The 22,727-nt window shown below is 37.0% G+C and overlaps 1 protein-coding gene across 1 annotated transcript in view; it reads right to left on the bottom strand.

The window, feature by feature from the left end:
• Window positions 1-6,458: 6,458 nt before the first annotated feature.
• SYT10 (synaptotagmin 10) overlaps window positions 6,459-22,727 on the bottom strand; it is a 35,258-nt gene continuing 18,989 nt past the window's right edge. The window contains exons 4-7 of the mRNA XM_040062214.1: window positions 11,456-11,576; window positions 10,947-11,118; window positions 9,322-9,451; window positions 6,459-8,227 (exon numbers count right to left, since the gene is read on the bottom strand). Of these exons, the coding sequence (XP_039918148.1) occupies window positions 8,156-8,227; window positions 9,322-9,451; window positions 10,947-11,118; window positions 11,456-11,576 (495 nt within the window). The 3' untranslated portion in view covers window positions 6,459-8,155. The remainder of the gene's footprint in view (window positions 8,228-9,321; window positions 9,452-10,946; window positions 11,119-11,455; window positions 11,577-22,727) is intronic.

The following is a 22,727-nucleotide window of genomic DNA, read 5'->3' as shown; positions in this document are numbered from 1 at the left end:
ACATGAAGCTTGAAAGGAGGAGATGTAAGAGTGTGATGTGCTCTTTGGAGACTCCACAAAATCTCCTTTTTCATTATCTGTGGTAGCCAAATCTCCATTTACAGGAAGAAAGATACACCCATAGACACATGCCCATTTGACAAAAATAATTACAGCTGGCAATTCTCTGTCTTGTTCAGCTATGCAGTCATTTGCCTCATAGCTATTATTACACAATTAAGCCTCAGAAAACTATGGTGAGGGAAGTAATGGTCCTCTATTGATCACTCTGATTTTTAATAAGAGGCAGCCACTCACAGGGTGAAACATTCACAGTACACCCACTATGTGACAATCTGGGACAAAGGAATAAGAATTCACTATTCAGCTGAACCTCCATGAATAGGAAGAACAGGAGGAGACAGGATTTGGCTGAAACCTCAGTTCCAGGACCCTATTCGTACACAAAGACCTGTGGGATATTAAAGGAGAAATGCACCATAATTATGAATTCAGGGTTTTGAGTCATCAGAGAATTAGCACCTGCAGCAGTGAATGACTTGTCCACCATTTTGTGGTGTTAGTTGAGGCTTCAGTTGAGAACAAAACCAGTACCTTGTGTACCACAGCAGCATTTCCAGAAGTGTTTTCTCTTGGTAATTCAAGCACTCTTTTATCAGAGGCTTTGATAATGTGAAGAGATGACATTATATAAAATTTTTTTTTACCTATTGGAAATCTTCCAACTTATGTCAGGTGCAAATAAATAGGAGGCCATTACAGCATCTAGAGAGGAATGTGTCTCAGTACACGTGGGAAATGTCCTTTTTTTGCCTCAACTGTGCTGCAAGAAAAAAACCAGAGGGATAGGATGTACCATGAGCAACTACCGATGCTCTTTGCACTGTGAATCCTCTGAGAACAAGATCTGTGGGGCAGAGGGTTGTTTTTAGTTTAAGAATGGACTCAGGTTGTGAAATTGGCTCCCACTTCCCTCATGAGCTTGCAATGGCCATACAAGAATACAAGATATGGGGCAGGGGAATCACAGCAAAAATGCCTTTTCTACTTGGAAGTATTTGTTACACATACTTTTATTCTATTGAAAAGACTATTGAACCCCTTTTAACATTTTCCATTTTTCCTTTTAACAGGTTTTTTGTTTCTTGGTGTTATTCTATTTTATTATTTTTATTTTATTTTCTAGAAGGCTCTTTCATACTCTATAGGCTCTCTCCCTCCCTCCCCCCGCCCCCCCACCTTGTATCCTGTTATGGCTCAGATGTCACAAGAAATTTGTTTTAAATATCTTCTTGTTCAGTTCTCTTCAGTTCCGATCCTATTATCAGTCTCAACTCATAACATATGGAAAAAAGCAACTCAACCCTTTTTTTCTCTCCTCTTTCAGACTACTTTTATGGAAATGTATCTGCTTCACAAAAACACTCAACAGCTTACAATTGCTCCTGAAATTAACCTAGAAAATGTCCCCCAAAAAACAGATTTCATTTTGCTAGAGCTAATCTTAAGTGTCTAAAATTCATGTCTGTGATGTTGAAAAACCTTTGTTAGAACATTTCTGATATTTGAAATCACACATGGCCAGGCAACAAGGAATTCTATATCTGCAGGAAAATACTGCTTTATAATCAGAAACATGGTATTTCCTTTTTAAACTAAGAGGTCTCAGGATATTAGGTCTTAAATCTATATGATTATTCTACAAAGGAAGCAATTTCAAGTATGTTCTGGAGCTTTATTTATTGTACAGAAAGTTTTTATTCCTCACTCTTGTTTAAATTTTATTTTATTTTCCTCATGGGTGGATGTATGGATAGATTTACTTTACTTCAGGGTCTTAAAATTTTAAGGTATGAAAATACCCCAAACTCTTTAAAAGCAATCTCTCAAAACCACTCACATGCTTGTATTTTGAAGGAGAAGAAAGTCGCATAAAATGTAGATTGCTACCATGAAAACATGTTTCTGGCACCCTTTTCTAATCAATGACTGTGAGCTCTGAAGCTGTGATAAAATAGCTGTGCTCTCATCCTTTCCTTGGTCTGCTTTCTTTTTTTTTCTTTTGGTGTCAGGCATCCTAACTTCAGCTCTCCAGGGGAGAGGTAGGATTTCACAATTCTTTAATTTTTGCTGGGCTTTGGGACACTGTGTCTGTTGTAACTGTGCCAACCCAGGCAGCCTGAATGGATTTGCAACTTTTCTTTTAGGAAGCCTGTGAATACTCCACTTCATTAAAAATAGAATGGTATTTAAATATTTAATCTTAAATATGCAAACTTAAATATTTCAAATTAATGGAATTGAAAATAACAGCCTATATGCATATTTGTCCTGCCTCCAGCTTTCCCATCCATTCATGAGAGAGCAACCAAGCCTATTTTCTCTGTAAACTACAGTACCAGCTTGCATCCCCAGCCTGCTCAGACATAAATCTTGTCTGCTCTGAATCAGATCTCTTGATCTTTCCTGTGCCTTTTATCCTATGCCTGCTTGGGATTTCACCATTTTAGATGAGACGCGTTTTTCAGACTGGCTATAGCCTCAGCAGAGTCTCCCAGGCCACCAAGATGGACATTAACATTTTATACAACTCGCTCCTGTCAAACAATTTCTGCCCATTTTTCCCTAAAGTAGATTTATTGAATGCACCTAGCTCAGGACCAATAGTCAACTCAACATATTGTATTCATAAATTATTACAGAGCAGCTTCACTTTCATCACAGCAGCTCTGTGACTTCCTGCAGATCCAACCTCCAGAGCATACAGCCTTGATTTATATTTCAGGGAGTCATCATTTCTTTTCCAAAGGAGGGAGTTTTAGTGTTCTGGCAATCCATATAGCCTGTATTTATATGTGTTATATTTTGACAGTGTTGGTACTGAGGATCTTCAGTAGCATCGACATGGCTCAGCACCACAGGCTTGGCCACAGAGTGCGGTAAGAAATGCCCTCCCCTGGGTCAGCAAGGCACAAACACTTGTGCTTAGTTCCAACAAAATGAATAGTCCTTACGATGGCAGAGTGCTAAATTTGTTTTTTCCCATTCTGCAAATTTAACTTGCTTTCTGCCCTTCCAGGAGACTGAGCCCCATGTGACACAAGAATCACAGTCTACACCTGGGCAGGAAAAAATTCACATGGCAATAGCAGAGGCATTCTCTCTGAGCCTGCAAAGAGGTTTCCCAGCAACAGCAACATTGTAGAGATGCTATCAGATAAAACATAAAATCACAGCCCTGAGAACTTGCTATCATCAACCATCCCTTAGCACTCAGCACAAGATTGAAGGTGTTAGTTCCATTTTCCTGACCAGATTCCCCTGTGAAATTCAAATCCCATCTGTGGCTTCACTTTCTTTTGGGTATCTAGCTCCTGGTTTCCTGCAAGCTGTTAAAAAATGGCCATTTTCCAGGGTTAAGAAAAAGCAAAAGTGTGCGGGAGATATTTATTCATCTAGATGAGCAAACAAAAGACACTTTTAGAAGTTAAGGTATTATTTTGGAAAAGGCAAATGGCTATGATCAGCACTTCAACTCCTAGGCTTAATGCTGATGCTTCTTCAGTAGCATGCTTCTTTTGTCCTGTTTTACAGCAGAGAAAGAAAGCACAAGTGGTAAAATTATTGGAATTAGTTTCAGGGGGAAGGTTAAGTTTCAAGGCATTTGCACTTGCATGGAACAGCTTTGTGTCTACTGCCACAATTTCCTTCATCTTTCCTAGCTCTCTGGTCTGCTCTTTGCCATAGTTCAGCTGTTTTCTGTGAGCTCAGTTTAGACTAGCAAGGCTCAGGAGCTAAATGAAAATGAATCTCGAGTTAAACTGAGTCTCTGCTGTGGTGTGAACGAGAGAGAAAATGTCCCATCAAAACATGCATTGGTATTTCTGATATATATGGTATATTTTATCCATATTTTTGAATGGTCCAACACACATGAGCTTTGCCCAAAAGTCACCTCACTGTCTGATTAACATACACATCATATTTTAACGCTTACTGAATTTTCAAGCATGTTCACTTGCAGAAACAATGTCATGTGAACTTTTCAGGGTCACTCAGCACAGATTTTTCAAGTGTTTATCATGAGCCGAAATGTGTTTCTGATTAGGCATGGGTGTTCTGTTGTAACAGAAGTGATAAATAATAGTAATTGCACACCCAGCAAGTGCAAGTACTTGCATGTGCAAACCTAGGTTTTTGCATGTTCAAATAAGGTGATTTTCAAATTTGACAGGCACATTTATGGATTTCTGAAAAATTTTACATCTTCAGTAGAAGAACTCTGTTACTTGGTTCTGAAATACCCTTCTTTTAAATGTTTGCTCACTCAAAAAATACAGTCAAATAATTTCAGATGTATAAAGCCTGTTAAATTAATGGAGTATAATAAAAGCTTAGTACATATAAAAGTTTATAAAAAAGAGATAGCAAAACAATCTTGGAACTAGACTATCATGTATATGTTGTACATCATCATGTTAAAAAAATTTAAAAAGATTGCATTGAATCCAATTAAAAAGCTGAGAAAGACGGGAAAAGAATGGACCAAATGAGTCTTTTAGTTAAACTTTTTCTTAATATTGCTCCAAAAATGCATCCACAGAAAGAAATTAGGCAATTGTTTTATCCCTTGAAAAAAATCAATGAAAACATTTATTGTTAGCTCAATATTTTTATAAAAAATATCAGAAATTGTGGTGATTCTTTAAGAAAGATGTATAACTTTGTTACTTAAACATAAGAAGTCCAAAGAATTGCATTTATTGAAGAAAAAGTTTTTCAGAGGATGTTGCTGGCCACGTTATCCCTGACCAGTATTCATATTCCTAAGCCCAGAATAGACAAAAGATGGTGACAAAATAAATGGTTGTTTGCTGGGAGGGCAAGGAGAAAGGACATATCAGCAGGACTGTAAAATGTGATCCAAATCTGAGATCATGGAATGCAGTATATGACTTAAAAGTATAAAAAAGCCAGGCCATGCAAATATAATTCTTATTAAGCACTGGTGCTGTTTCCAGTAAACTGCTTCAATAAAAATAACTCAGGCCTTTGGGAAATGAAGCTTTTCTAACTGCTGTAAAAGTGCTACAATATATTTTAAACCAGCCTTTGGCTACATTTGATTTTTCCCAAGTTACAGTAATGAAGATATGGGAGAAATGTGGGTAAGTAGGGAAAAAAAAAAAAAAAAAAAATCAGTATGGAAGCAGGGGAGCAGGGAACTTGCAACTTCTCCAAATTTCCAAATTAAAATATTTAAAATTCCTTATTAAAGATGTATATCAAGCAACATATTCCTTGACTTAAACTGTCCTAGTTTCCTCCTTGGTGCTTCTGTGATGCCACTGAAAGTAACTTGTGAACCAGGCTCTAAATCCAATGGGTAGGTCATACGAGGTACATATCCTTGAGATAGGTAAAGAAACAATGGGGGCAAAACCCCTTTTTCACTAATTCTATCAATTACTGCTAAGGGAATAAATATAATTACTTAGGGGATCATTTTTGAAGTTAGATGTCCAGATGATTTTGCAGCCTGATTTCTCCTAGATGCAGAGCACCCATCAGTCAAGTTTAGACACAGAAGTCATTCATTATTGTTATAAACAATACCAAAAAAAACCACTACAAGGGGGCACAAACTGAGCCTTTGGTATTTGACAACAGTTAAATTTGAGAAAATGAATCTTTAAATACCTTACTACCTGTGATGAAACATACAAGATACTCATAGAGAACAGTACGATAGGTAAAAATACATTGCTCATTGCTGAACACTTATGCTACATTTGATTGTGAATTTGTTCACTTTTTGGATATTAGGTGCAAAAAAGTGCAAAGAATATTTAATTAACTGTTACAGTACAACATTACAAAAAGTATTTTCTAGGCCACAAAGGCCACTGTTGATATAATTTATATTAAGATAAATGTATACATAAAATAGTTTTTAAATCTCCATATATATATATATATATATATATATCTGTTTCTATATCAGCCTTGCAAAATCACGTTGAAAATGATCTAGGTCACAGAATTTTGTTAGGATAACAATGATGGGAGGGGAAAAAACCTCACAGAGGAGAGTTTCTTCTCCTAGTAAAAAAATTACTCATCCAGGGCAAATGAGGAATGAAATTCTGCAAGGCTGCTCTGTATTTATGGTGATGAAAATACAGTCTTAAGCAGAGAGGATCAGTGTTCAGCATTACCAATCCTCTTTGGGAGAAACCATTTCTGCCTAGAGGCCATGAATAACAACATGAAAAAGGCATTCAAAATCTTGGGCTGGAGCCTTTTCTTTTTTTCCCTCTTTTCTTTTCTTTTCTTTTCTTTTCTTTTCTTTTCTTTTCTTTTCTTTTCTTTCTTTTCTTTTCTTTTCTTTTCTTTCTTCTTTTCTTTTCTTTTCTTTTCTTTTCTTTCTTTTCTTTCTTTTTCTTTTCATTTTCTTTCTGTCCCCCCCTTATTGTAAAGACTGTTTGAGAGATTAATTTTTAAATTTACTTGCTTGCTGTGTTCATATGCACAGGTGCAAGATGTAAAGGAAGCAAGGCTGCCTCCTTTTTTTTGATTTAGATACACCTGCAATGTTAAGACCACACCTGCTAGCTTTTCTGGAGTAATTAAGACACGTCAAGGTATTTTTGTCTGTCTTAGAGATTAGTCAGTGGCATGGAGGGACTGGATCTTCAGGAACATATTCTGTGTCAGCCAGGCTAAACCAACTCAAAATGGTTCTTCAGAAGTTTGATAAAACAACCTCTCCCCTTCATATCCAGACTAATTCTCAAAATTTCTTTCATTATCATAAATCAATCTTCCTTTGGCGTTTTTCTCCTTCATGACACGTCTGTAAAACTGCTGTTTTGGAAAACACTGCCTCCTCAATTTTCTTTATATATATTCAAAGATACCAAAAGTGACACCACCCAACTTTTTTCTAATTACAGTCCAGCTTTCAAAACCTCAGACCCAATCAGGCCGTTTGTGCTACAGAAAGAAGGAAAAAAGGAAAAAAGAAAGTAACTATCTGATTTATCTAATTGAGGTAAACTGCAGTGTTTAGAGATAAATCCACAAAATATGTAGTTTTCTTCTGGTTTTTAAAATACCTGACTACAGTCAATAGATTTTTGCATTTGCTGTCACTGTGTATTCTAATAAATTACTTTACTTGCTTGTAAAATAGTCACATTTCAATTTCTCTCACCATAGACTGACAGAAAACACATCTCAAATTCATATTTAGCATCTATGTCTAGAGGCATCCAGCCAGCAACCAGAAACTAAATTCCATGTGTGCTGAGCACTCAGTCAAAATATCTTCAAAAAATCTAAGTCTGTCACATTAAATCAAGAATCACAAAAATATTGTAGGTAACTGCAATATTTGGTCAATTTTGTGAAGAGATAAATCACATTAAATCAATTCCTTCTGAGAATTCTCTCCTCTGCAGTTTGACTTGTGTAGGGATGCAGCTGTCATTATGAGTGCTGGAAGGTTATAACTGCATAGATCCAGTTCTCATACCTGTTTCATAAGGGCTCGACTAAAACCCATTGAAGTCAGTAGATCCTCCTCATTGGCTCCGGTGGGCTTTAAATCAGCCCTTCCTCCCTGCCCAAGGAATGAACTGATTTTCCAGACACTCAAAATATGACAACAGGTTATTTTTTATGCAACGTTCAGTTTGAGGTGTGATTTTGCAAAGTCGTAGAGGATTTAGTGCAATTTAGAAGGAATTTACTACATGAGCTGTATATGACTCTTTGCTCTCCCTCAAAAGAATTAGGTGTTAAAAGCTGCAGTAGTTTTGAATTGCTTAAGGGATATTTTTTTCTAATTTCCTTGCCTATGAAATGATACAGGCCCCATCAAAACACTGCTTGAATATGACACTGGATGTATGCCAGAGATAAAACAGGTGAATGAATTTGCACAAGAAAGGGTCATATTTGACTCGAGTCAACTTCATTCACACATTAACAAATTATTATAAATGGTCATATAAGACTTCGAATAGGAAAGATGTACTTTGATTAAAAAATATGGATACAGTTCATCTGCGGAAGCCAAACCTTCTGTTTATGTAGATGGGAGCTACAAGGGAGCTTTGGACACTGACCATGAGGAATCCATGCTTGCTCCCTAGGGCGTAAGCGGTGGTTTGGGTGAGGAACAGGATCCCTGGCTATCAAAACTGGTTGCTCGGCCAGGTAGCTGCAAGAAAATTGTTATTTTTACAAATGTCATCGTATCTGGCTGTGCATTACACTCATTTCAGAGGATGAGAGCCTGTCTCAAAAAGAATCCAGATTACATCTAGACCTTTTCTAGTCTCTGGATCAAAGTCTCTTGTGTCAAAGTCTCCATCAGAACTAATAATGGAAAGAAAATTTCTGAAGTGACCTTCTAAAATTGCCTCTGACTCATTTCACAGGAGTGGGTTTATATCACCAACAGGGGAGCTACCTCTGTCTCCTTACATAACTTACATAAACCAGACAGAGCTGTGATCCTCTAAAAGACACTTCTCTGCTGCCTTGACTCAGTTTCCTTGCCCCAACATGCTTCTTGGTGTTTTACTGAAGCCTTGGTATTATGCTTTTGCTACATGTCACGGGACATGTTGGGCAACCATGTGCTACACAGTGGGAAAATCAAATAACCTCAGGCAGCAACTAATTTTTCTACAGAGATTGCTTTTTTGATGGGCTAAACCATGTCCCTGCTGCTTCTTAAGGCTTCAATATGTATCTTTCTGAGTCCAGAGCTGTGAGGATTTTGTGTACAGAACACCAACAATGTGTGGCCACAGCAGATCGCAGAGGGAGTCCAAGCCCAAGGACTTGTAGATATAATCACCCCTACATTTGAAAAAGCTTCCAGTAAGCCTCTGTTGAATAACTCTGGAGGGAGCTGCTGGTATGTTGCCACAATTTAGCCTAATTTGTGGCCCAGTTCCAGATTAATGTTTTAGCAACAGCAGCTTATGCTAAAGATTTTTGAAGAGGAAATGATTGCTTTTGAAATTTTTGCAAATGATCTCTTCTAAGTAGCTGTAAGCACTTTATCATAATCTCTGGAAATTTTAAATGTCTAAATGTAATCTTACAATGCCATCAGAGCTCCATGGAAACTGTTGAAAAGGCCCTTTTAAGTGATAGATAAACCCATGCAACTACATTTAGGCTGTGCTAATGATCTTCTACCTGATCTACAGGTGCTGCACTGATTTTCATGATTTTCAGAAGCCCTTAAATGTGAGGGACAAAAGCATTCAATATCAAGGAGAAAATTTTGCTACTCCTTACCTCTAGTAGAGGGTGCCAGTGAGTAATTGGTTTACGTGGGTAAGCCAGCATTTCATTCCAATGGTCTCTTCCAAGGCCTTCGGCATCAATTCCTGTCCGGCATACTCCAATGACCTCATTGTGCCCTACTCTGAGAATTGTAGAGAGAGAAAGAATTTATTTTTAATAAAAAAATAGTTTTAATAACATCTGATATACAATTCTGTTTACTAGTTTAGTGTGGCACAGAATACATGACCAAAGTTTTCACATCATTTATTATAGATATTAGCTTTAATGGTATTATAGTAATATTAAATTCTGTAATGGTAACATCAAAAACCTCCAGCCACTTCCAGAGTGCTTCTAGCAGCTATAAAAATAGCAATGAAAACATAATCCTTGCCATTAAAAGGTTACAACCTAAAAGACACAAGGATAGAAAAAGTTCATAATACACAAATTTATCTGAAGGAAAACATGCTTGAATTTTGTGGGAGAGGAAGGTGAAGGAAAACGGTCAGGAATACATTTCCTGCTGCAAATTCTTCAGACATGATTTCATAAACTATTTCTCAGCTCAAGCTGTTGTCATCTTTGGAAATTCTATCAAAAATGTGAAAGTTAAGAGTCATAGCTGTAATAGGCTATACCTTAATACTTTATGCTCCTCACAGTGCCATAAACTGGTTGGGGAGCACCAGAAAGTAATTTTCTGTACCTTGACTCTATGTACCTCAGAATAATGCTTTCCAATTTCCCCTTAACAAGTGCTGGGAAAGGAGGAGCTGAGGAGGAAAGTGTGCAAGCTGCTGTGCTCCTTCCCCGCTAATGGCACCGTGGTGCCGCTCTCACGTCTGACTGAGAAAGTCCTCCTGGCAGAGCTTGGAGAACAACCAGAAACCTGATGGCAAGGGAAAACAGTCTGAAGGGTGATGTTACTAAATTGGGCTTTCACTGTTTATTTGCCCTGCAATCTCAAGAGCTCATTGCTAATAGCACTTGAATGAAGCAGACTTGGCTTGGGCAGGATTCTGTCAGTCACGGCCTTGATCAACCTGCAGTCCTTGAGCCACCCTAAGCAAGAGTCTCTTCCTCTCAATTCTCAGTGAAGCCATGGATAATTAGCCCTAGACAGTGATGGCTGAACCCAAAAGTTACATATTGAAGGTTAAATATTTAAAGGTTATTTCAACTGAATCAACCGAAGAATTAATTATGGCTTAATTCAATGACGTAATTAGCATCTAATTCATTTTTAGTCACTGAAATTTTCTTTAGTTTCAAATATCTGCTATTTAAATAGAAATTAGAGGGGTGAGGGACTTTTTTAAGCTAGAAGACGCACCTGATTTATGAAGTTTATACATAATCCAGCCCCCAGAAATGGACAGGAATGTATGTCAGGACTAGTGGCCTGAAAGAAAATTGAGCCATATTTCTTCCTTATCTCAGTTATTTAGGACACAGATGTCCATCTGGCCATGTGCTCTAAAAGGTGTGGAAGCTTTAAACCTCTTCAGGAAAAGGCCCCAAGGCTTTATCTTTTGTGACACTGAAGCTGCTTGTAAGCTCAAGGAGGAAGAAAGTGGTCACGTGCTGAGATCAGGAATTATCTCAATGGTCAGAAAGTGAACTGTGCTTACCTGTCATAATCCATCACTGCAATGGAGAGGCTGACCTGGTCCACATTCTCTGGAGGGATATCAAAGATGATAGCCTCATTATAAACGGGATTTAGAGTGTTCTTCTTTGTGGTTGTTTTCCTCTTTTTCAGTCTCCGTCCCTCACACATCAGCGACACTTTGACGTATGGATCTGGGTAACAGATAGTCAGTTCATGCATTAGGACTCAAAGCCATTCAAATGTGTAGCATAAGAACAATATTTGTGGTAGGAATGTTATATTGTTAAGTAAAAAGTTGCAAAATTTGAGTGACCCTGGAAAACACTGTTTTCATCATGTTGTAAATGCAAAAGAAAGCTACGGGCACTCCGAACAGACACACTGGCTGCCAGATCAAAGATAGGCAACCCATCTAAACAAGTATCCATTTTCCTGCTACTTCCACCCCACAGCCATGATAGGCACACAAACCCCAAGATCTTATTCATCCCCTTCCTGAACAGCCTTGCTCAAGAAAAGAAGATTCACCTGATGCACCAGTTATATCCATTGCTTTGAGATTCCGACATTTGATGACTGTCAAAGTCATTCTCCCAGCAGTAGGCAAATAACAAAGGGAAAACATGATCTCACCCAAATCTATGCTTTCCTGAAAAAGAAAAGCAATTATCAGAAACCTGATCATACTACCAAAATTCAGTTCCAATCCTGCAAAACTGTATGTTTTTTTGTTTTTTTTTTAACATGGAGAGGGGCTTCTTTTGCAGCCTCAGATGCTTCTGAAGAAGTTCACAAGCAATTTTCAAAAATTATTTCCATGAAGTACAGGAGGAGTAACAACAAAATTGTATTTTAGGGAAAAAATCTTCAGTTACTAAACTGGGAAATTAAAACAAAATCAGAAACAAAAATTTCTGGATTCCTGGTCTTTTTATGTTCGAATTCACACTAACAAAAAGGTGCTGAAAGTAGAAGGTCAAGTTCTGCTCTTGAAAACACTTATACTCCATCAGACCCAGTAGAAAGAAATCTGATGGAATATTTAGATCATGAACATTTACATGACCTTTAGACACTGTAATTTATGTAGGAGAATAATTTCTCCACAGGTATGTGTATAAAAACTAATCCTGTCTAAGTGCTTCAAAAAGAACATGATTGTAAAAGTTGCTCTCTTTACTGCTCTCAATGTGCTTTGAGAGGCTGTTCTGTTTCAGAAGAAAAGCTAAGTAAAGGAGTAGTAATGACAGCTTTCCTGTCACAACAATAACGTTTTGGAGGATAAAATACTCAGAAGAATGGATAGGGTCCATATGAATGTTAATAATCCTCACCAAGAGAGATGTTCTATATTGACACCATATCCTAAGCACTCATGCAACAGGACGTTGCCATACAGTATAGAGGCAACAGGACTTGAGATGTGTAACCTAAGGAAGAGAGTTTCTGCCAGTTCTTATTTTTTTTCTTTTCTCAGTTATACAATTATCCTAACACTGCAAAAGTTTAGGTTTTGAGATGTCTGTTATGCTCTAAATTCTTCCTGTTCTAAATTTTAAATATACCTTTGCTACCTCCCACCCCCCCAAAAATTGCATATTAATAACTTAGGATATGAGTTTGTAAGGGGCATGTAAGGAAGCCACTCTGTAAGGCAGCCACTCTCAAGCATGCTCATGTGATCTCAAAGGACCTTTTTTATTTTTTTACTAATACTAAAAAGCTTATTTTTAAGATTTCAGCTTCAATATTTTTTCTGTTAAACCTACAGTTACCCTGAGAGTACAAATTTGTTTGAGAGCTGCTGGATTTATGGTACAGCTGTTCTAGCATCAGAAGGCAAGCACAATATATTTTTAAATGAAACATATTAAAATAATGATTGCTGTGTAGATGACAAATATATAGTTTACAGTTATAAGGCAAGACTGAGCTTCTTGTTCACATTCTTCAGCTCCTTATGTGAACAGTTTTATTGACTTACTTCAGGCTAATACTCTGTCTAAATTGAAACAAATATTTCACATCTTTCTTGAGTAAAGATGGACTTAATCACATGCTTCAGGGTGTGGGGTTTTTTGTATTTTGTTTTTTTTTAATTTGTTTCCCCCTCCCTCCTGCATTGCAGACTAGATTGAAGAATACAGTTTTGGAATAACTTTAAAGTTTCTGTTACAGCAGTAATAAAATATTGATTTTTGTGTAAGCTGGTCAATTCACATATTCGGTCATTTTGCTGGGATTTTATTTTGACAATTACTAGTTTGATAGACATGTAAACATGCACTGTGGGCAAATTTCATGCTTGTCAGAATTTCAGGTTTCTCAGAATTTCAAAATGATTGAACTCATTCAGTTCGCACAGGACAAATACAGCTATTTGACCTCTCCCTTTCTTTGCCACAAAGAGTGCAGAATTTTGTGCCACAGTTTAAATTACAAAGCTCAGTTTTCTATTTCAGAAAACAAATAAAACTTGAACAACCGAATGGTGTTTCTTTCCACTCATTTGTTACAGTGACAAGTGGTATATTTTACAGTTCTGACATATGTGAACACAGAGCTTCTCTTACTGTCATTACTCTCTGAGTTCAGAGTCTGATGGTTGTTTCTTATATCCATATATCAAACAGACCTCACTCTTTTGTTTGAAAAGAAAATAGAGTCCCCTGAGTTTCAGTGCCTCAAATTTACCTAAGGTCTGTGTTGAGAAAGATGATGAGGATGGGTTGGATCACAAAACACCATGGGTAGCCCATAAAATGATCATATTTTTTCTTCGGAGAAATGGCTTGTGTAGCTGAATAGAGAAAAATAATTTTTGAAGATGGGAGTATGAACTTGAGTGCTCTGTTATTTCTTTTTGAAGAGAAATTGGGTAGACACTCAAAGGTTTGTGCAAGCTCAGCTGATAAAGCAGAATAAAAACAGAACTATGTATTATGACTTAAATATTTTAAAAGAAGCATTGCCCAAAATGCTTGCCAAACTCACTCCGTTGTTACTCTTCAGTACATTATTTAGGGGCAGAGAAAAGCAGTTTCTGCTCTGAGTATCTGCCAAGGTTGGTGATCTTTCTTCATACAGGGGTTTAAATGTGTGAAGTTCTAAATGTTCTTTTGAAGAATTAAGATTAAAATTATATTTATATATAATAGTATAAGAAACTGGGTATTGCATAAAATGTCTAAAGTATCTCCATTCCCCCCCCCCCCCTTTTATTGTTAATTTCAGCATTAGAGATTCATAAATTTGGAGCTGAAAACACAGATTCAGATCTAGAGTATAAACATACTAATGCTTCTTTTTTTTTTTTTTTTTTTGTAACTTCTCATTACAATTTTTGTTAATGACATTGATTGTCATGAGTAACATTTTTAAATTCCCTGGATCCTTAAACATTATCAGTTTTAGTTGAGATTTAAATATAGAATTCAATTTAATTTATAATCTCAGTACTATGGAAAATTCATGTTTTTCTCCCTTTATAATAGACTAGATAATTAAGTTGAAACAGTAATCTGACAGGAGCCCTTCAGTACAAGCAAACCTGAGGAAACCAAGGCATAGACTGCCCCCAACAATCACATCTGTCTCAAACAAAACACAACTTGCAATCCAATGGATTTCATTTGTGCACATTTTTAAATAATCCTCAGACTGCCTTACTTGTATCACATATTTTCCAAAAATCGCACGACTTAGATAACTCCCGTGACACTTCATCTCTTTAACAGACTTATTTTGAGTTTTTCTTTTTCCTCTTGAACTAAATTTGGGTTTCAATTAACAGCTAGCTTTATGGATGCTTGTAATGATTACCTCCCACTGGCTTCCAATAACAGGTACAGTAAAACCACTATCGAGCACAGCTGCACTTATGCAAATGAAAGCATTTGTTGACACCTCATATTTCTCCTTCACTTATTTCCCTTCTGTATCCACCAACCATCACACAGTACGAAGGACCTGAAACAGTGGCCAGGGCTCTACCAGATTCAGTTACTTTCTTAGCTACCATTTCACCTCTATCCCATCCACTTTCTGGTATGCTGGGTCTAGAACAAAGTAAAACAAAGAAAACAACAGTCTCACATGCACATATCAGTTATTCTGATGATCTTTGTGGGTTTTGAGTGACAGAATGCAGATTTTTAAAAATAGCATAATTCTCATCCCATATTAGTAACCATGTGAATGAATGTGCTAATAATATTTTTCCATTACTTTCATCAGGATGGATCCATTAGGATCTGTCCACATTCTCCGCTTTGTGGACTCTTGGGAAATTAGTCCAGGAGTTGGCAGAGCCAGAAATAAAAAGTTCCTTATTCTATTCTATTTGTTATCATACCCAATGGACACCAGTGTTCTCATTTTCAGTGTAAAAATTGCAGCATTTCTACAGAGGCTGTGCTCCCCACTCACAATAAGGATGAAAGGGAAGGGATGTGAGGAAAAGTTTGGAGAACTTGCAGGGGAGCATCAATTAAACAGATTGAGGTTTTTGAACAGTTGTTGCTGGAAAAAGCTTTGTTGCTACCTACTCCAATTAATTTTCTCAGTTGTTTCCGCTAAATTCAATAAAAGAGACAACTTTTAACGAGGAACCTCCACAAGTTCAGTGGGGAAGGTGGCTACAGATCCTTCCGTGTTCAGTGTGGTTTCTATTCACATATCAACCCCATAACTCTGAAACTGAACAGGGAAACTGCTTATTGCCTATACTGATAGTCTAGGGACTTTCATAGTCTCCCTCAGCTATGCCAACATCTTAACTGATTTCCTCTGATAGCAGGGGTAAAAACCTTATAGGGACCTGATATATGAAAAAAGGCGTCATTCCTGAGTCACAACGGAACTTTAGAGCATTTTTTTCACTGATGTTTGTTTCTTCTTCTTTTCCACTAGTTTTTCAAGTTTGGAAATTCAAGCAAAATCTCAAAACAGCAACTTGCTATGTGTTCTTACATGAACTACGTAAATGCTACTGGAACTGGAAAACTTACATGTTTTTATTTTTACTACTCTGTCATTAATTTCCATGGTTTAAATAACAAGTATCTGCATAATTAATAACACAGTAGAAATTAGATTCTCTCAAAAAATTACTTGTTGTTACTTTATTTATCTTTCAGATTGTCATGATCCACAGTAACAATTTTGGTTCTTAATCTCAATTTTAATATCTAGAGCTACTTTCCTATTATTTGGCATTTGAATGATGTTTTAAAGGCTCTGTGTAAGAGTAGCACAACAAAAATACTAATGGCAGTGTGAATTCCATTTGTACTTGATTTCTAAACAAATTATTTGCAAATTTCATTCTCACATTTCCTGCTATTTTTTGAGAAAGGGGCCATAATAAATAATAATAGTAATTTTCTAGCTACCCAGGAAGGTACTTGGGCATTTGCTTTTCTAGACTTTTAGCTGTTTTCTTGAGTAATACTAAAAACTGTTCTTCTATATAATATGCAAATTTAAAGAAAAATGCATTGGCCGAGATAGACCTTTGGATTTCTTGAATATTGCAGAAAGATAATTCCCCCATAGCACAGATTTCTCTTTCTCTTTCTCTGTTTAGAAGCATATTATATTTATTTCAGCTTTCCAAGAAAAGCTACTGACATTAAGCTTCAAGAATCAGGGATAAAATATAACAATGAATGTTGGGATTTGGATGGGAAGAGAAAGAAAACCTGTCCCCTGAGAAAATTAGCTAAGAATATATTAAGGTGTTTCTGGTCTTGAAATATAATAAGAATTAAAAGAATGATAGGAAAGAACAGAACAGAAATCTACCAGTCTGCTTTCTCATTTATGCATCTAGAATCCAATGGTACCCTTGCTATCACAGAAATTATTAGTTCTGTGAGGCTCAAACTGGAGAGCTAATTCTACCACCTCTCGAGGGGATTTTCCTTTGGAAACCTAGTCCCCACTGTTAATATTTATTTTTGTCTTCTGTTATTCTTTGCATATCAAACTCAGCTCTTTCATTCCTCTCAGCACCAGTTCCTGATTGAGCTGTTGCCCTGGGAAATGAATCAATTAAGTTTGTGTTTGTTCTTGCCTCTGTGGAGGACAGGATGGAAGCAGTGGGACCTGTTGCTCTATAATGGCTGTGTCTTCTGCTTGTGGAGGGCTAATGCTTGTCTCAACCTGTCACCCTGATTGCTCTGGGTAAGCTCTGCTGCTGATTGCAGCCCTGATGGCAGAGGAAGGACTCCCTGAGACTGCAGAATGCCCTCAGTAGTGCTCTGGAAGCCTTTGGGTGCTCCTTGTGCTGCTCCCTCTGTACAGAACCATCTGTCCTCACATCCTGCCAGGCAGCAGGGAAGCCCATTCCTGCCTCAGAACAGCTGAGAACAGAGGTGTTTCTGTGAACTAACTGTGACAGGAGAATGCACCAAAATGTGTTATGGCCTCCCAGAGAAAAATGTTTTTCCAAAGCTGCAGTGCAATATCTGCAAAGAGACTTTGCAGTGAGAAACTCAGGAGCTCTCAGGGCACAGCAGGTCAGAGAAGTCATGTACCTGCAGCTGCCACAGCACTGTCTGGATAGTAAAATCCCTTGAGGAAACCATGCCTTTTATTCACCTAATATTCATTAGAGTGAAAGTAGCAGTTTGCCCCTAGAAAATCAAAATATTCAAATAATGTGTCATTTCAAATGAAAAGAAATATTAAATCATAATAATAGAAACCTTCCCTGCCTTCAGTAACTGGACAGAAACCCATCCTTTCTCCATTGTCTCTTCTAGTTATCAAACAGACCTAAAGCAGTTTCAAACATAAATGAAGGTCTCCAAATTGTTTCCTCTAAAGGCTGATCCTGTGTTCTCTCACCTGCTCAGCAGCAGCACTGGTCACATGGATCCCTTTTATCACGGGCCCTGAGCAGAAATGACACGTGCCAGCAGTTCTTGGCTTAGAGGGGGCTGCTCCCACTACATGATAAATGTTAAATGATAAATGTTCCTACACTGACAAGCCCTGAGCCTTTCACACCTGTTTAAGCTTCTGTTAAACCTTCCAGGTGCATTTCCTGAAACATCTAAGGTTATTCTGAAGAAGATGGGCTGAAGTAGAGCTTAGCCCACTACTTTGCTGATGATAAAACATATCCTCGTAGTGCTGCTCTTCGAACGTTAAGAAACAGGACAATCCTGAGAGTGGTAAAACCCCTCAAGGCTGGGCTGCAAAAGACACCTCTGTCAGCTCTCTACAACAATTATCTTACCCAGGGAAAGGTCTAAAGCTTTGCCCACTTACAAAGCAGGGGATACAGAGAAAACAAAGCAAATATTATGTTCTGAGTGAAATTCAGAGATGGGCTTCATTCTTGTTTGATGAGGAAATCAGAAGAACCTATTTCCATAACAGAGGCCAGCAGCCAGCTGAATTACCTCTGCTATTTCCTGCTCTGGCAAGTGTCTGATATAAATGAACTGAGACAAATGTTAGTATCCTACTTATTTAAATATATATATACACATTTAACCACTTCTGTCTTTCCCAGTGATGCTATTAATTATATTCCAATTGCTTTAGAAACTGCGATCATGCACCACGGACATTGCATGAAGACTGTGTCCTTACAAAATCTGCTTTTACATTCCACTTCACAAGTGAGCAAACCGCAGCACTGAAATGCCTGGTGTTGGGGAACTAAATAATAATCGAGTTCCATCTGTCTACATGAGATCATTCAAGAGGCTACAAGTACATGACAATTCGATGACTAAGATCCCCAAGAGACTACCACTGTTGGAAATGGAAATGGCTTTCCTCTAAATTCTGAGCTTTATTTTTTTCCCCAATTGCATAGTTTCCTATAATTGCTTACTCTAACAGAGTTCATAGGATAACTTCAGGAAAAAAAAAAAAAAATCTTTCTGACAGTCACCTGCCAATTATTTTAAGTAACAGTATTAGAGGAAATTTCCAAAGCGGGTGATAATTTTTAAAAGTATTACAGGAACTTATATGGAACTTATACAGGAACTTAATAAATGTTTACATGCAGAAATTGTTGGATCACAAGCAGTGGACTTCTTGCCTACAAAATTTTAAGACACTGAATATGAGAAGTGCTTGTTAGCAATTCTAAAAAAAAAAGACTTTTCATTTTTAAAAGTATGCAGTGTATTTTGATAGTAACAAAACCTCAGAAATGTATGCAAAACTTACAAGCACTTGACAAAAATAGAAGACTCATGTTGGTTAAACAATCCATTTGATATTTGTTTGCTTCTAATGTTATGAACTAATTTTCTCAAGTGTAGGGAGAATTACAGTATTCCAATATACTGAACAACCTTCACAGGTAGCCCAAAACTGTCTCTTGATTTTTAAATTTTTTTTTAAAAATAATTAATTAGGTGAACAGAAGCAAATGATGGATTATTAATTGAAAATTCAATTACCCATGTACAAGCAAAATTTAGGAATATATCAGATATCTAAGATACTTTTCCTACACTCCTGATTTTGGTCTAATTTATCTTAAAAATCTAACATTAAGAAATTAATATTCTTCAACACTAAAAACAGGTAAAAGTTACATATTATAAAACGATGTGTTTTCAACACCACATGTAACAGAGAAAAAAAATGGTCTGAATGAAAAAATAAAGGTAAAAATCCAAAGTACAAAATGTGAATAAATATCAGCATCTGAAAACAATGAGAATAAAAATAAGTGTGTGTGGAACACAATCCTGCACTTACATAGAATAATTTCATATGATTATTAGGAATAAAGAAAGTGTATTAAAACTGTAGATTCAGACAGAGTCATTGGGTTTAGGGCCGAAAGGACTTAGTGCAACCATCCAGTCTGATTTTCCCAGACTATATTTCCTGTACCAAATAAAAACTCTTTATGGTTGTGCAAGCAAATATTTTAAAAATTATGTTAGCTACTGACAAAGAGTTGTTGCATAATAAAGAATCTCCTGATCTCCTTTGGCAATTTCCTTCACAGGCAAAATGATGCAATCCATTTTCTTGGTAAATCTCACTAGTAGTGTTCCAGACTGCAGGGTTTGGTGTCATAAGAATAGACTCTATTCACACCGGTAATAGGAATTTTTTTTACCTTCATTTTAACTTCTGAGTAGAAAATTCTTGGCTGTGGAAGAGATGTAAAAGATTCACAGCTGAGGAGAGGTCGCTTCCACTTTTTTTTTTTTTTTTTTTTTTTTTTTTTTTTTTTTTTTTTTTTTTTTAAGTTTTGGACTAATTCTTTGATCTATCACTTCTCTTATTTTCCACATCTATCATTTAGCAACAGCACTGGGTGTAGGAATCATGTCTGAACAGAGACAAAAATCTTCTCAGAACATACAACAAAGCAGAGCAAAGGTGAAGAAGTAAAAAGCATGACAGGAATATATTTGCAGAATGGCATCTTGGTTCCTGGGCTCGTATGGCCTTTTCCACTCACACAGCCTGCTTTATTTGCAAAGATCCTTTAGGAATACCAAAGCATATTTGCTGGGATTATAATTATTTCCCACCAATTGTAGAATCGGACAGATCTTTCTTTTTAAAGGCTTATCAAAATTCAGACTCTGGCCAACATAAGTCATTTAACCGCTAGTTAGTGACTTTGGTAAAATTTATATCTGGTGTGAAAGACATTAAGTCCTCACTGCTTAACACCTCACACAGTGTTTATTCCTGTGAAGGTTTGGCTCTCTCAGTTTACAGCTTCTGAAATGCCTGAACTAGAAACTTGTGTTACTATTTCATAAAACAGCTCAAGTAAAGCACAAGGCAGCACGTTGCACATACAGTTACTGGACATCTTCTAGGAAGGTTTCATTTTTCCAGGAAAAAAATCAGTTGCCAGTTTCTCACATAATTTTCTGAGAATAGGGTAAGGCTTGAGAAAACTGATGAGGTGATGAGAAGATATCTGTTTTATGTGCCTATTGCTGATGGTTTAAATGGAGACAACCTTTTGATGCACATGCAGTACTTTAAACTATACTGACTGAAAGGCTGAAATCCAAAAACCTCATGCCTTCTCTTAAACTTGACACAGATGAAAACACCAGCAGAGTGAGTTAGGCACTAAAACTGCATGCACTAACCCTTAGTGAGGAAGAAACTTGAATTAGGATCCAGTACCGAGATTAGCAACCATTTTCATCCATGTGTGTATTAGCATCAACCCCAAATACGTGATCTGATATGGCATTTCAATCTGCTTAAAACCAGTAATGAACAGTCCAGAGATTCTTATTTGCTGAAACAATTCTACTTATCAGTTAAAAATCTCACAGACAGACCTTCTGCAAGTGACCAGTGAGCTTTTAAGTAATGACTAAAGTATTAAACACAATATCAAAGCTAGAAAAAAAATTTAAAGGTGGTTACTTGGACTAATATTCCAAGACCTTGAACACAGATTCCATTTTAAACTTGAGAACACAATTCTTAAATCTGAGCTAGATCAAACTAAGCATACACAGATTCAGATCTCCTGAGGTGTGCTGAAGGCTGCTCAGAGCAGTTTAGTAGGCCAGCAGTCGAAATAACTAGCTGCTGTTGTGAATTCACATTTGAAAACTGCCTCCACTACTCTACACTGGTATTTTTCCTTTTTCAGGGATCACAGTGCTCGTGCTCAGATTGGGGAGGTCATATCAGTGCTCCTTGTCCTTCTCATCACGCAGACCTAGACCTGTCTGTCTAGCAGGTATGAACATCATGAAAACGTTTGGTGACAAAGGCATGGGAGGTCTCTGGCTGCAGGGAAGGGATGGTGTGAAGATTCTGTCACTTATGTGTGGCACTGCTGTGTCCTCTCTTCATCCCTGTGTGGAAATCCAACCCGTGCTGAAACCCTGGCATGAGTCACACTGTTCGGATACACCCACAGAACCAGGGATGGGAAAACTTCTATATAAATAGCACGCTAGTTAAAAAGAAACTGAAACAAAATCCAAAACCACAACAGACACCCTACACCTCACTGTTTTAAGGGTTTTTTGTTTTGTTTTTTCCACTTCAAATCCCAGCCAGCGAGGACGAGTTTGGAATTCAAGGTTAATAAAGCAATATCTGGAGACTGCTGTTCTCTGGTAGCCTGTCATTCATCCTGTCACCTGTGCACAGACATCCTCTTCTTGCTTACAACAATAAACAAATTAATTTCTATTTCCTAATTCTTCTTGCTTGTGCCTCTTGAGTTTTCCTAGCAACCAGCAGCAGCGCAGATAAAACTGTTGGGGACCCTAAGCACAGGGCAGTCAGTAAAAAACATTTTATACTTCAAGCACTTTCAGCCTCTTTTCCTTACCAAGATTTCTGACCTATGAAAATTTCCTAACACGAACAGGATAAGATGGGCCCTTTTTCTTAATAGATGGTCATTTTGCAGGACAAGGTGTTTTGCTAGCAGGAAAATGTTATTAGTTCTGGCTAAGCAATGACTTTCATGATGTAGTATTTAATTAATAAATGTAATTTATATACGCACAGTGAGCCATAAAGATGACAGTATGCTCCCAGAAGATTTTTTGGTAATTAAATTTTATCTCTTCCCAAGCATTATTCTCTGTGCTCAAAGGAAAATATTGACAGCTCCTCTTTTATTTATTTATTTATTTATTTATTTATTTATTTATTTATTTATTTAAATTTTTATAATTTTTAAAAATTATTTATTTTTAATTTTTTTTTTTTTAAATTTTGGACTCTGCTGATGAACAGGGTACACTGCCAAAAACTACAAAACAGAAATGAAAATATGACGTTAATGCTTCTGTAACACATTACTTAC

The sequence above is a fragment of the Hirundo rustica genome, chromosome 4, assembly GCF_015227805.2.
Source record: "Hirundo rustica isolate bHirRus1 chromosome 4, bHirRus1.pri.v3, whole genome shotgun sequence".
In the NCBI taxonomy this organism is placed as follows: domain Eukaryota; kingdom Metazoa; phylum Chordata; class Aves; order Passeriformes; family Hirundinidae; genus Hirundo; species Hirundo rustica.
Note: the sequence above shows the minus strand (reverse complement) of the source record. Positions and strands in the feature narration are given on the sequence as shown.